Here is a 15,048-nt window from a genome sequence, read left to right as displayed (position 1 = left end):
CAACGTTGGAGTGTCTTCCTCGGATGTAATATTTTTCGCATTTGTTTTGTTTGGTGAGTTGCAAATCGTCAAAGATCATCAAATTGTTTTTGGTCGAGTCTAAGGATTCAGGTTCAGGAACGTCTTCTTCACTTTCGAAAAACTGACATTCCATGTCTGTTTCTCCGTCCATTCTTTAGATTCTTTGAATCCATGGAAATTCTTCGAATTTTTAGATATTTCTTCAATGACGGCTTCAGGACTGGAGTTTAGCTTTTTAATTTGGCTTCGAATGATGAATAATTGTAGAATCAGTTCTTTTGGTAGTTTTTTCTCAAAGGTTTTTTTGAGTATTTTGTATTCGAGTTGGAAAAGGAATTTGCCAAAGACTTGCAAGTGGTTATAATCCAGCCATCCAGGTCTAAGCAGTAAATTGAGCAGCAAGGTTGTTTTTCCGCAACCGGACTTTCCGACGATGATTCCTCGAATGCTTCTTGGCAAAAGCTTGTTGTTGTATCTTTTGGTTTTTCCGATATTCCATGACAAATCAAAAATATCCATTTTTTTACAGTTAAAAAAATATTTTTCTTGTATTTAAAATGTACTGCGTTAAATGCAAAAGAGAAACTGTAACCATTCACTTGAAAAATGAGATGACAAAAAACAATAGACCTATGTTGAAAGGAACTTGTGACTCTTGCGGAACGACCAAATGCAAGTTTATTGCTAAAGAAACAAAAGGAGGTGATTTGGTAGAGTCAATCAATAATTTTACAAAAAACGTAAAACTTCCATGGGCAAAATTTCCAGGGGAAATGCACATTCCTGGGATGAACTTTGCAGGACCTGGCACAAACCTAGATAAGAGGTTGACTTCTACGGACATTTATCAAGATTGGAGCAAACCGGTAGACAGAGTTGACAATGCAGCGTATCACCATGATTTGGCGTATAAATATTTTAACGACCGACAAAACAGGAATGTGGCAGATCAAATGATGCTTGAGGAGATGAACTCCATTCCAAACCCCACTCAAAGAGAGATTAATGAGAGAAAGCTTATTACGCCGGTGATTAAAGCCAAAGCTAAATTTGGATTGGGTGTAAGATCTGAAAGATCTAAAAAAATCAAAGATTTTTCCAAGAATCCAAAGGATTCTAAAAAAAAAAAATGCCTCTGAAATGGACGGATCAGCTTGCAGAGGAGCTTCATAAACCGGTTATTCGTCATTTTAAAAGAAGAAGGGTGATTGTGAACGACATTGATGAGATATGGGCTGCAGATTTGGTAGACATGCAATCGTTTTTAAAATTCAACAACGGCGTAAAATATTTGCTCATGGTGATCGACGTGTTTTCAAAGTATGGATGGATCGTTCCGTTAAAAAGCAAAACAGGCTTTGAAGTAGCTGAAGCGCTGAAAAAGATTTTTGGTGAAAGAAAATGCGTCAAATTGTGGGTGGATAAAGGAAAAGAGTTTTACAACAAGCATGTGAAAGAGTTGGGTGTGCAATTATATTCCACTGAAAACGAGGAAAAAAGCTGTGTCGTCGAGCGATGGAACAGAACGATGAAAGAGAGAATGTTTAAATATTTTTCAGCCAACAATACTAATAAATACATTGACGTATTAGATAAGATGGTGAAAAATTACAACTGCACAAAGCACTCTTCCATTAAAATGACTCCAGTGGAAGCCAGTGATGAAAAGAATAAAAATAAGGTCTGGATGAACCTGAATGGTAAACAGAGAGAAAGAGCAAAATCGAAATTTTCTATGGGTGACAAAGTGCGAATCACAAAAAAGAAGTCTCATCTTGAAAAGGGGTATACACCGAGATGGACTGAAGAGGTTTTTACCGTGTCAAATGTTCAGTATACGGATCCTCCCACGTATAAAATCGCTGATGCTAACGGTGAAGAAATTCAAGGCACCTTTTACGAGCAGGAGATGCAAATGACGCATCAGGATATATTCAGGATTGAAAAAATCGTTCGTAAAACCAAGACCAGATCATTGGTGAAATGGTCAGGGTATCCAGACTCGTTTAATTCGTGGGTGAACAACGATGAATTAACCCGTTTGCAAGACACGGATCCAAAAGGATCTAAAAATTCTAAGAATTTCCACGGATCATGAGATGATCTAAAATTCGTAGATTTCCACTGATCCAAAAGGATCTAAAAAATTTTGAATATTTTAAAAATGCATGTTCCTCACAAGTTTTTTAGAAATGTTGCCTCAGCTGATGTTCACAGTCTGGAATTGCAACTAAAATTTTTAGAAGAGAGGATCAGAGAGTTGGAGGAAAGAAAACCAAGTAACATTATTAGGTATGCGAAAACGTTAGATCATCCACCCTATTATAACTTCAACGAACAGTATGAGATTTTTGCTCAGAAAGATATTAAATTTGCTGCTCTCTCCCATACAACCATAGCTTTATCCATTGGATTGAAGTTTGAGAAAGGTGTTGCAGTGGTGACATTAATGAATAAAATCACTGAGCAGTTGAATTATAGAAAGAACGAAGTTATTATTTCAGAGTCTGTAGATAACGTTATTATGGACGTGAATAGCAACAGCAAAGAGGACGTGATTGTTAAAAAGGGCGAAAAGCTCTGTACGATTACGCACATTGATTTAAAATAATCTTTCTTAATGAAAAAATGGAGATATTGAATGAAAACCTTTATCCAGCTCTTCCATCAGCTCCTACAGAAAATCTTCTTCACACGATCAGCGAGATTCAGAAAGAGATAGACAACGAGAGGAAAAGACGAGTTCATCTCAGCAAAAAGTATCATCGCGTTTTTAGGATCATTTCGAATGTGGACAATACGATGCAAGGTTTATGCATAGCATTGGGTGCGACTGGAATAGGGCTTTTGTCAACGATTATTGCAAGTCCTGTAGCGATTGCGTTTGAAGGTGCAGCTATTGGAATGGGTTTTTTATCGATTGTTGGAGGTCAAGTGAATAAGAAGATAGCATTGAAAGCGGAAAAGCATGAAAAGATAAAAGTGTTGGCCGAGTCAAAGTTGAACACGATTAGCGAGCACATTTACAAGGCGTTGGTGGATGGAAGAATAAGCGATTTAGAGTTTCAGTTGATTTTAGAGGAGCTTCAAAAGTTTAAGACCATGATGGAGGAAATACGAACCAAAACTAAAAACGGAATAGATGAAGTGACTAAAGAGACACTGATCCAAAAAGGACGAGATGACGCGATTCAAGCGTTCAACAATATGTTTAAAAAAAATTAAATATTTTTTCCATGGATTCGAAGAATTTAAGAAGGGATAACATTAATGTGAAAACTGATTTAGGATTTTTTGTCTACATATTTTAAAAAGATGTTTTTTTTAAAATACAAGACCCTAATAAAAGAGATGAAATTGTGAGAGAAGTGAATGAGAGAAGAAAGAGGATTTACCAAGACAGCATCAACGACAACATTTTAGATGCTGATTTTCAAGCTAATGCGAGCAAGCTGTTTAAGCCGCTCATCGAAAGCAACGAAAAGACGCTCAAAAAGATCGTCAAAAGCAATAAAAAATCTGAGATTTTCCATGTATCTAAAAGATCTAAAAAATTTGTATCCAAAATGCCTTTTGAAGTGAATAAAGTTGATGATAAAATGTTCATTGGTAAAATGGAGGTTGAAATGGATGGAGATGACATTATTGTTGGTGATGAAAGCTATGAAAGAAAAAAAGGTCTTTGGGAGCTCATGACAAAGTTTGAAATACCGAGCGAGTATACGGATGAAGACTTGCAAAATTATGAAAAAATTTTAATGGACAGTGATGCTATACGATCTGATACGAAGCCGAATAAAAAGAAAGCTTCAAGAAGACCAAAGTATCAGCAACTTATTGCTCCTATTTGGGAAAAAATGATGCGTATTGAAAAAGGGAAAAAAGGTCTTGGAGTGATCATTCTTCCAAGCGATCCGAATGCGTTGGTGGAAAAGCTTGAATTGAGTATTGCTTCATGGCATGCTGGAAATACGGCATCGAGAAATGTAGCTGTAAGCATTTGTGATGAGCTGTTGAGACAAAGGGAGATTAATAGAGTGGAATACAAGGCGATAATGAAGACAATCGATAAAATTTAACGTCATGAGATGATCTAAAAAGAAAACGTTTATTTTAAAAATGCTCATTGTGAACAAAAGAAGATATGCGAAAAAGAACGTTTTTGGAGGAGGTGGTATTTTAGACTTGATTAAAAATTTCATTAAAAGAGCAGCTGCTTCAAGTATGTCAAAAGCAACAATGACTATGCTTAAAAATGCTGCATCAAGCAAAATTGGACAAGAAGCGATTACAGCTGCAAAATCTGCTGGTACTGAGTTGGCTCTTTCTGCCATTTCTGCTGCTAAAGATGTAGTTGTTGATAAAGGTAAAAAGGCCATTGTGAAATTAAAGACTGGTTCATCCATTCAAACTAGGAAAATGTCGAAACAGAGTGCGATTCGAATCCGAGATCTAGTGAAGATGGGAAGAGGACTTAAAATTGCATGATTTTCATAGATCATGAAATGATATAAAAAAAAGTTTCTTTTCTAAAAATGATAACTACTGATCGATTAAGACTGACTGATAAACCAGAGTATGACACTGGCATTGAAAAATTGGATTTTTTTGAGTACCTTCCGACCAATCTTGATTTAAATTCTTCAGGCACGATCACTTTTGAAATTGACTGTCAATCCATTAAAACACTTCCATCAGAGGCTTACATTCTTATTGAAGGAGTGCTGAAAAAGAGTGATGGAACTTTTTATGAAGCCACAGACAAGATCGCCTTGGTGAATAATGCTTTGATGCATTTGTTTAACGACGTGACTTATGACTTGTCTGGAGAGCAAGTGGAAAGAGTTATTTATCCAGGTCATGCCACTACCATTCTTGGAATGGTGAAATACCCTCACGGATTTCAGATGACTGATGGTATGAAGCAAATGTGGTTCATGGGCACATCAAATCTTGTTGAAAATGAAGGATTTAAAGTTAGACGAGACCATTTGTTTGCAGACACTACATCCGTTGGCGCTTTTTCGTTCAGGATACCTTTGAAGCACATTTTTTGTTTTTGTGAAACCTATGAGAAAGTTGTTTATGGGTTTAGACACACCATCACCTTTACAAAGAAAGAATGCGATGATGCGATTTACAGAGCGGAGAGCGCCAGTATAGGAATGATTGATCTTAAAAAATTCAGGCTTTATATGCCACGCGCTGAATTGAGTGTTTCGAGAAATGCTGAATTCATGAGTTTAATAGCTCAAAAGATACCTATCGAAGTACCTTATAAATCAAAAAAATGAGAAAGGCAGCTTATTCCTGCTGGTCAAACAGAATTTACCTGGTCGCTTGGAAGAATCACCAATAAAAGCGTTCCGATGTTTGTTTTGTTTGGACTTCAGACGAACAGACCCTCTAGTCAAACTGTTAATCCGTCAATCTTTGACCATTGCGATATTAGCAATTTTTACGTGACCGTCAATGGAATAAAGTACCCAAATTATAATTACAACTTGAATTTTAGCGAAAAGAAAGTGACCATGGCTTATGCAGATACGTTTTCTTTTGATGAAAAATATTACGGCACAAACGAAATTGTTTGTCATATATAAGGAAAAGCGGGTTCTGGCGCATTGACCCATTCCCATACTTAAGGATGCATAAAAAAATGGCGAACACTTCATATCATGACAAAACCAATACAGTCGTCTTTAAAAATCAAGAAGAAGTATAAAAATAATCATGTTATTTGTATACCAGTTCTTCAAGATGTTAATTCCTTGTTTTGTAGTGACCGATGGCAAGGGTGTGAATTCCGTCATCTAAGATAATTCTTTTGTCGTCGTTAGCGCTGAGTGCGACTTTGTTAATTTCTTCAGTGTAAACGTCGTGAAGATGAGATCTGAAAACGTTCATGGTGGCGAGCTTTTCTTGTTTACCCTGCAAGCAGTCATAGTAGTCTTGATGAGTAATCTTATTTTTGACAACGTTCTTTTTGACCCCTTTGCATTTTTTCTGCTCTTTATCTTCATCTTCTTTTTCTTCAGGGATGTAATAAGAGTAGAGCTTAGGTCGAAGCCCGACAAACTGTGTGATTTGTTTACCACCGGTCTCATCCTTGAACTTGCCGATAATCTTTTTATTTAAGCCTACTTTGAATCCAACGTTTTGAATAGCAGGATGGTCTTTTGGAAAGTCGCTCGTGTCAAATTTGGGTTCAACATCATCAGCAGTGTCTTCGTAAAAATCTTCCGTTTCGATTTCATAAATGAGCGAGTCGGTATCGGTCATGAGCAACTTGGCTTTATCACCGTATTTAGGTTTGATGTAGTCGTAATGGAACTCAAACATGAGAGTCTTGCTGATGTCGAGGATGCTCATTCCTAAGTAAACTGGTTTATCGTAAGTGACTTGTGTTTTCTTCATGTGAATGGCAGTGAGGTTTTCATCAAAAATGTTGTACCGATCATAACGAGGATTTTTGGATAATTTTAAGACTTCTTTTCTTGTGGTAACCAGTTTAATATCAACGTGCTTTAGAATGTTTTCCATGGTTTTTCCAAAGACGGAGTTGTTCATGAGTTTAAAGAATTCTTTTTCAAACTCGTTTTTAGCTTTTGTTCTTTTAGTGGTGTTGCCATCGATGTATGGTTTCATGAAAGGTTCTTCTTCAAAGGTGATTCCTCGATGAATTTTAGTGATGACTAAACCCAATCGTTCATAGAGTTTTAGGCTTTCATGGTGGACTACGTATTTTTCTTTATTGTTTAAATTTGGAACAAGCTTGTCCACTTTATTAATTTTTAATCTTTCAGGAGCCAAAGGATAGTCGTTGTGTAAATCGTGAAGACTTTCAGGATAGCTCAAGTCAACTTCAAGTATGCATGGCATGCTACGCCAATTTTGAAGATCATTCATCCATCTGAATCCTCTAACAGGTAGAGGTTTGCTCATGGCCCATCCATAAAGATTGTTGGCGTCTAAATACTGGATGAATTTCGATGGTTGTGAAGGATCATAGTCTGGCATGTATTTGTTGTTGGCATTTCCAAGTCGATTCGAGATCATGCAGATTCCACCGCGTATTCCTTTTTGGATCATGTTGAGCATGTCAATATCGGTGATCAAGTCCAGCTCAATTTTAGTTTCCTTTAACATAGCGTCCCAAGCCAAACCAGGAGAGGTGTAATACCAAAGAGGGTCGAGACCGTAATATTCCATGCAAGTGTCTCTAAAATTTTCAAAGACATCGGCAAGATTCAACACGTCAGACTCGTTGTATAGCTCGTGGTAATCTTTAAAGGTTTCACATCCAAATACTTTCCAAACGTTTTGTGCATGCGCGTAGTCTTCATCGCTGATGTGTTTATCATCTAGTCTAGAATAAAAAGCTTCTTTGGATGGCAATTGCGTTTCGGAAAACTTTTCAATCGAGTCCACCCATTCGTAAGGGTAAACGCCTTTTCTTAGCAGCAAATTTCTTTGTTCTCCGCTGTAGAATGAATTGAGATGTTTGCACATGATGTCTCCTTTTTTAAATCTTCTATGAGCGCAGTCTTTACAATTGTCTTTGCACTTGCATTTTTTACCTTTCTTATCAAGGCAGTCCTTTTTGCATGTCTTAGGGTCTAATTTAGAGCACTCCTCACACAAATCTTTAACAAGGTTGCTAGTCAAATCTGCTAACGAGCTTTGCATGAACCTATAGCTGTCAACGAACCTTAAATCTCTATACACTTTTTTCGGATTACCTTTCTTATCAATCGAATCTCTCACTTTGATGCTTTTTGAGAAGCTGATGTATTTTTCTTCGCTGTTGGGTATGCAATTGAGTTTTCCGTTTTTTCCGCCTAATCTCTTGATGAACAAATGGCTGTCATAGGCAGACAAGTTGTGGAAAATGACTGGTATGAATTTTGGAATTCGATATTTTTTATTGCAAGCATCATGAGCAGCACCGCGGTATTTTCCAGTCAAATGACAGTGATCCCACACTTTGTCACCATTAAGATCCTTTTTGCAAATGTGACATTCGGTTGCAGCTTCATACTTCTTCTTGTCGTCATCCGTCTTTATTGGCTTATTCTTCCATTGTTGTTTAAGTGAATAACTATCACAGCAAATCTTTATAAAGTCAGCTTCAAGACTGGTAACAAACTTTTTACCTACGTCATCCTTATCGCTTTCGGCTGTATACTCAAAAGATTTAATTTTTAAACCATCAGGTCCTATGATATAATAGCTGAACGAGCTTGGAACATGCTTTTGATATTTTTTGGTGTACGATTCTTTATTATTATATTCAGTGTTGTCATCGATAGGTTTGATGAAACTTTCAAAGTCGGCATAGACGCAGTACGGAACTCTCATACTATTGTTGTAGTTTTTAAACTCAAGGGTCGACCCTTCTTTTGGAAGATCGATTCTCATAGGCGCGTTCTCATAACAGTATCCTTTGTGAATTTGAAGCTTTTCTTCTTGGTCATAACCATGCATGCAATTTCTGCAAAAATGAAGTTTTCTTTTTCCTTTTGTTGTTGAGGAGCCGGCAAACCGACTGAAATTGTTAATGAGACAGTAATGGCTGTTGTCTTTGTTTGAAATATACAACAAATCAACACAGTGTTTTCGATCATGAAATTTGGATATTTGCATAGGTTGAGGCTTATTCATTTCATAGTGAAAGACGTTCACGCTGATGTCAGGATTATTCACTTCAAACTTTTTAATTTGAGCGATCTTGACAGGAAACTCCATTCCATCCCAATTCAGCTCTTCTGATTTTAAAATAAGATCATTGTCAATTCTTTCGTTGTCTTTATTTTTCATGTTAAGAGCTCTGGTGACGCACCACTTGAAACATTGATCGTCATCGTTTTTCATGTTGATGATGGCTTTTTTGTTTTTCAACTTGAGAGGCAGCTCCATGTAGGAAGAGCCCTTGAAAGGTTCATAATCAACAAAGCTTATATCCATCCTCAAAATCTTGGACAAGACGCAATTGGATCCCATCTTGTTGTAATTAGCGCTACGTTCCAAGATTTTTTCTTCCATTTCAGTCATGAGCGCTCTCACATCATCACCCTCCAATAATCTTTGCGCATTAGATGAAAAGTTAGCCGTCTGAGTAGTTTCCTCACCTGTTAAGATGCTTACGCGAGTCATTTCACAGACTAAAACAATTCTTACCTTTGTGTTTCTTTCTCCTTCCATGGTTTGAATAGCAGACTCCCTTACCAAGTTTAAAAAAGGAACAATGTCTTGGTATCGAGAAGACGGCTCGTATGAAAACAGTCTGGTGGAGCGCTCTGCTGAATGCTTAGTCATATTAAACTTTACTGTAAAAGGTTTTGGCGCGAGAGGTTTATACACTGTTTTTAATACAAGTGATTTGATAGACTTTATCTTTTCATCGATTTGTTTCACTGATTCGTTTACATTCTTCTTGACTACTTCAGGAACGTAGGGATCTATCCATTCTTTAATATCATTAAACTTAGTTTTAACATAGGACGCCACACTTTTTGAAACTGCCGTCAGACTTGAAAATAAAGGTCTTGGAGCAAAAACCGGTCTAGGTGTAATAACGTTTGTTGAATCGATAACCGGTGTGTTAAGAATAGAGGGTTCATCTCTTATCATCCTATTTTGCAAGAGAGCAGAAGGTTCGAATGAAATCAAGTCGTCAGACCTTGGTCTTGGGGCAGGCACAGGTCTTGGGGCAGGCACAGGTCTTTCAGAACCAACAGCAAACCTTACTTTTGTCGGCTTTATTGAAACTTTTGTCGGTTTTACAGAAACTTTTACAGGTGGTTTAACAAACCTCACCACGGTAGGTCTTTCAGGCAAAGGTCTTGCCTCAGTCGTTAGTCTACGAAGAGCAGCAGGAGCAGAGACAACTCTAGGAGGCTGCAAAGCCATTATAAGTTCCTCCTTTCTCATTTTAGAGTATCCTCTTATTTTCTCCTCTTTAGCAATTTCTTTTAATTCTTTCACAGTTTTACTTTCCATTTTTATTACGGAAAGATTTTTGTTTAAGCCACTTTCAATTTTTCGCTCTTTGGCGGTAGTTTTTGCTTTTTGCTTTTTAGCATCAGTTTTATCACCCATTTTATTAAGGGAAAGAAATTTTTTTTCGGTGCATTCAATTTTTCGCTCTTTAGCAATTAATTCTGGTTTTGAAGAATAGATACTCATTTTTATTATACTAAGATTTTCTTTAAGTCAATTCAATTTTTTTAAATCTTGGCACACTTTCAGCATATTTTCTTCTTCGAAAAGTTTTTACCGTTTTTTAATTCTTTTCGCGGGAGAATTAAAAACTTATGAAACAAGATAGTTGGCAAAAATTTCGCTTATTGAGTCGTATACATGTGCTTGACCCATTTCATCAAATCTAATCGTATACTTTCTTCCCCACTCGTCATGTGCAGTAAATTCGCATCCAGCCGCATGAATTTCTTTTTCTTTATCAAACAGATGCGCACGACCCATGGTATCAAATTCAATCACATACTTCCTCTCCATCTTTTTATTTACGCCAAGAATTTTATTTAAGTCAATTTTTTAACATGTTAAAAGTTAAAAAATCAATTTTGCTGCTTTTTACGTTTTTCAAGCTTTTCAGAATTTAAAAATTCAATTTTGATTCCATCATCCACCTTTCCATCTCGACGCTCTAAATATCTCCATCCACGTCCAGTTCCTGCCATCGCTTTGTAAAGAGACTTGTATTCAGTCACCTCACCCGTTTCAATGTTGGTTATTCTCACAGTGATGGGCTTTTTCTTAACTAAACTAAGCCATTCCCATTTCGGATCAACAGGTTTTTTTTCTTTTGGAGGAGGCTTTACTTTTTTTTCTTTTGCTCTTTCTAAAATCTCATCTTTACTGATCAAATTATTTTCAACCGCAAGCATCATCAACGTTATTAAATCATCTGCTGTTTTACTAACGCCGTTTTCATTCAACAAATTTTTCAAATACGATGTTGTATATCTCATTTTATTATACCAAGATTTTTTTTTTAAGTCAATTCAATTTTTCCTGAAAAGACATCTCAATAAACTTAATAAACAGCAGTCATGTTGATTCCATCTGAAACAAATTTAAGCAATTTATCAGAGATCACCACTGCAAAAATAACTGTATTTGCAATAGTTGAAGTTCGAAATTTAAGGTTTACCACTAATTCAGCTGTTTCCGACGCCACTCTTTCTTTTTGCTTGCTAATATCCACAAAGAACAACGGATATAATTTTATATATTCAAGCAAGCTTAACCCAGATTGACAAACAAGTTCATTTGTGCCGTAATATTTTTCATCAAAAGAGAACGCATCTGAATAAGCCATGACCACTCTCTTTTCTCCAAAATTCAAGTCGTAATTGTAATTTGGATACTTTATTCCGTTAACAGTCACGTAAAAATTGCTAACATCACAATGGTCGAATAGTGATGGATTAACTGTTTGACTGGAATTTCTGTTTGTCTGAAGTCCGAACAAGATAAATCTTGGAATGCTTTTGTCAGTAACTCTTCCAAGCGACCAGGTAAATTCTGTTTGACCGGCTGGAATAAGCTGTCTTTCACATTTGTTTGATTTATAAGCCACTTGAATGGGGATTTTTTGAGCTATTAAATTCATGAAATCAGTCTTTTTCGAAATATCCAATTCAACGCGAGGCATATAAAGTCTGAATTTTTTAAGGTTGATCATTCCTCCACTAACGCTCTCCGCTCTATAAATCGCATCATCACATTCTTTCTTTGTAAAGGTGATGGTATGCCTAAACCCATAAACAACTTTGTCATAGGTTTCGCAAAATCCAAAAATGTGCTTCAACGGAATTTTAAACGAAAAAGCTCCAACGGATGTAGTGTCTGCAAACAAGTGGTCTCGTCTAACATTGAATCCTGAATTTCCAACAAGATTTGACGTATCCATATACCACATTTGCTTTAATCCATCAGCAAACTGAAATCCATAAGGATATTTCATCAATCCAAGTATGGTGGTGGCTGGACCTGGATACATCACTCTTTCCACTTGCTCTCCCGACAAGTCATAAGTCACATCATTAAACAAATACATCAAAGCGTTGTTCACCAGTGCAATGTTGTCTTTAGCATCATAAAAGGTTCCATCGCTCTTTTTCAACACTCCTTCAATAAGAATGTAAGCCTCTGATGGTACTGTTTGAATCGATTGACAGTCAATCTCAAAAGTAATCGTGCCTGAAGAATTTAAATCGAGATTGGTTGGAAGATACTCAAAAAAATCAACTTTTTCAATACCAATATCATACTCTGGGTTCTCAGTAACTCTTAATCGCTCAGTACTTATCATTTTTTATATAATAAAAAGTTATTTAATTCATTTCAATGTCTCTCATTGCAAGACATTGCAAGTTTATAACAAGTCATCGCAACAGAATGCTATCTTCATACTATTTTCATGCCCTGCCCTATTTTCACCAGGTCTTGAATTCGAATCGCGTTCTTTTTAGACATTTTCTTACTTTGAATAGATGAACCAGTCTTTAATTTCTCAATGGTCTTTTTACCTTTGCCAATAGCCACATCTCTAGCAGTGGAAATGGCTGAAAGGGCTAACTCTGTCCCAGCAGATTTTGCAGCTGTAATCGCTTCTTGTCCAATTTTGCTTGTTGCAGCATTTTTAAGCAAATTCACTGTTGCTTTTGTAACACTTGACGCAGCTGCTCTTTTTATGAAATTTTTAATCATGTCTACAATACCACATCCACCAACAACGTTCTTTTTCACATATCTTCTTTTGTTCACAATGAGCATTTTTTTTAAATAAAACAATCTTTTTAAATAATTTTATCAATAGTCCTCATTAACGATTTATATTCCTCTTTATTAATCTCCCCTTGTCTCAACAGCTCATCGCAAATAGCAACAGCCATATTTCTTGACTCTTTATTCCCAGCATGCCATGCAGCAATACTCAATTCAAGCTTTTCCACCAACGCATTAGGATCACCTGGAAGAATAATAACACCACGACCTTTTATACCCTTTTCAATACGCATCATTTTTTCCCAAATAGGAGCAATAAGTTGTTGATACTTTGGTCTTCTTGATGATTTCGGTTTATGCGGTTGCGAATCAGATCTTATAGCATCACTGTCCATTAAAATTTTTTCATAATTTTGCAAATCTTCATCGGTATAGCTCTTTGGTATTGTTAATTCAGTCATCAGTTCCCAAAGACCTTTTGTTCCTTCATACCTTTCATCACCAACAATGATATCATCTCCATCTATTTCAACCTCCATTTTTCCAATGTACATTTTATCTCCAACTTTGTTCACTTCGAAAGGTCTTTTCTTTCTTTGATCGACTGACAGGCTTTTGATCATCTTTTCATTGCTCTCGATGATCGGCTTGAACAGCTTGCTCACATCAGCTTGAAAATTCGTATCTGAAATTTTGTCGTTGATGCTGTTCTGATAAATTCTCTTTCTTCTGTCATTAATTTGTTTCACAATTTCATCCCTTTTATTTAGGTCTTGCATTTTAAAGAAAAACATCTTTTTAAAATACGTGGAAAAAAAACATAAATTGGTTTTTACGACTACGTTGATCCTTTTTAAAATACGTGGAAAAAAAACATAAATTGGTTTTTACGACTACGTTGATCCTTTTTTAAACAAATTGTTAAACGTTTGAATCGCGTCTTCTCGACCTTTTTGGATCAAGTTTTCTTTAGTAACTTCATCTATTCCCTTTTTGGTTTTGGTTCGTATTTCCACCGTCAAGGATTTAAATTTTTGAAGCTCACCAAGAATCAATTGAAACTCTGAATCGCTTATTTTTCCGTCTATCAACGCTTTGGAAATGTGCTCGCTGATGGTGTTCAATTTTCGACTCAGCCAACACTTTGATCTTCTCATGCTTTTCCGCTTTTAATACCATCTTTTTGTAGACTTGACCTCCAACAATCGATAAAAACCCCATGCCAATAGCCACACCTTCACACGCAATCGCTACTGGACTGGCAATAATCGTAGACAAAAGCCCTATTCCAGTCGCACCTAGTGCTATACATAATCCTTGCATCACATTGTCCACATTCGAAATGATTCTAAACACGCGATGGTACTTTTTGCTTAGATGAACTCGCTTTGCTTTTTCACTCTCTATCTCTTTCTGAATCTCGCTTATTTTCTGAAGCCTATAAACATGTCCTCCTTCATCTATAGGAGCTGATGGAAGAACTGGATAAAGTTTTTCATTCAATATTTCCATTTTTATTAAGCGAAAAAAACTATTTTAAATCAATGTAACTAATCTTACAAAGTTTTTCTCCTTTTTTAACAACCACGTCCTGTTTGCTGTTACTATTCACGTCCATAATAACATCATCTACAGACTCTGAAATAATAACTTCGTTTTTTCTATAATTCAATTGATCAGTAATTTTATTCATTAATGTTATCACTGCAACACCTTTCTCCAAATTCAGCCCAATGGATAAAGCTATCATTGTATGTGAGAGAGCAGCAAATTTAATGTCTTTCTGGGCAAAAATCTCATATTGTTCGTTAACGTTGAAATAAGGTGGATGATCTAACGTTTTCGTAGACACAATAATGTTGTTTGGTCTTCTTTCCTCCAACTCTCTAACCCTCTCTTCCAAAATTTTTAATTGCAAATCCAAACTGTGGACTTCTGCTGAGACAACATTTCTAAAAAACTTGTGAGGAGCATGCATTTTACATATTAAAAATAAATTTTTAGATCATTTTTGCAAACTTAACAATTCATTATTATCTACCCATGAATTAAACGAGTCTGGATATCCCAACCATTTGACTAACGACTTGCTCTTGGTTTTGCGAATGATTTTTTCAATTCTGAATATGTCTTGATGCGTCTTTTGCATCTCCTGCTCGTAAAAGGTGCCTTGAATTTCTTCACCGTTAGCGTCAGCGATTTTATACGTGGGCGGATTCGTATGCTGAACATTTGACACGGTAAAAACCTCTTCAGTCCATCTCGGTGTAT

At 36.2% G+C, this 15,048-nt stretch overlaps 2 protein-coding genes across 2 annotated transcripts; both read right to left on the bottom strand.

Annotated features, from left to right (window-relative positions):
- Positions 1–5,784: 5,784 nt before the first annotated feature.
- Positions 5,785–6,397, bottom strand: LOC149882227 (uncharacterized). The gene has a single exon (XM_090065912.1). The coding sequence runs from the start codon at positions 6,391–6,393 to the stop codon at positions 5,785–5,787; it is 609 nt and encodes a 202-aa protein (XP_089922038.1). The 5' UTR covers positions 6,394–6,397.
- A 106-nt stretch (positions 6,398–6,503) lies between these two features.
- LOC149882226 (uncharacterized) lies at positions 6,504–13,316 on the bottom strand. The gene is made up of 5 exons (XM_090065911.1): positions 13,253–13,316; positions 8,385–8,789; positions 7,880–8,240; positions 6,864–7,720; positions 6,504–6,517 (listed from the first exon to the last, which is right to left on the bottom strand). Exons 1-5 carry the CDS (start codon positions 13,314–13,316, stop codon positions 6,504–6,506), a joined length of 1,701 nt encoding a protein of 566 aa, XP_089922037.1.
- Between the last annotated feature and the right edge of the window lie 1,732 nt (positions 13,317–15,048).

This window comes from Hydra viridissima, unplaced genomic scaffold (assembly GCF_058129835.1).
Source record: "Hydra viridissima isolate aposymbiotic clone 2 unplaced genomic scaffold, HvirCarnegie_v1 scaffold_11, whole genome shotgun sequence".
NCBI classification, from domain to species: Eukaryota; Metazoa; Cnidaria; class Hydrozoa; order Anthoathecata; family Hydridae; genus Hydra; species Hydra viridissima.
Note: the sequence above shows the minus strand (reverse complement) of the source record. Positions and strands in the feature narration are given on the sequence as shown.

Excerpts from the sequence above, each read along its gene's own strand:
- LOC149882227 (XM_090065912.1), bottom strand. The coding sequence starts at position 6,393 with ATGAGCATCCTCGACATCAGCAAGACTCTCATGTTTGAGTTCCATTAC.
- LOC149882226 (XM_090065911.1), bottom strand. The coding sequence starts at position 13,316 with ATGGAGGTTGAAATAGATGGAGATGATATCATTGTTGGTGATGAAAGG. Across the intron at positions 8,790-13,252 it reads AAGGTATGAAGGAACAAAAG|AAGAGCTGAATTGGGATGGA; the intron begins GTCTTTGGGAAC and ends TTTTAAAATCAG. Across the intron at positions 7,721-7,879 it reads TCTGCCTATGACAGCCATTT|CTATAGGTTCATGCAAAGCT; the intron begins GTTCATCAAGAG and ends GTTCGTTGACAG.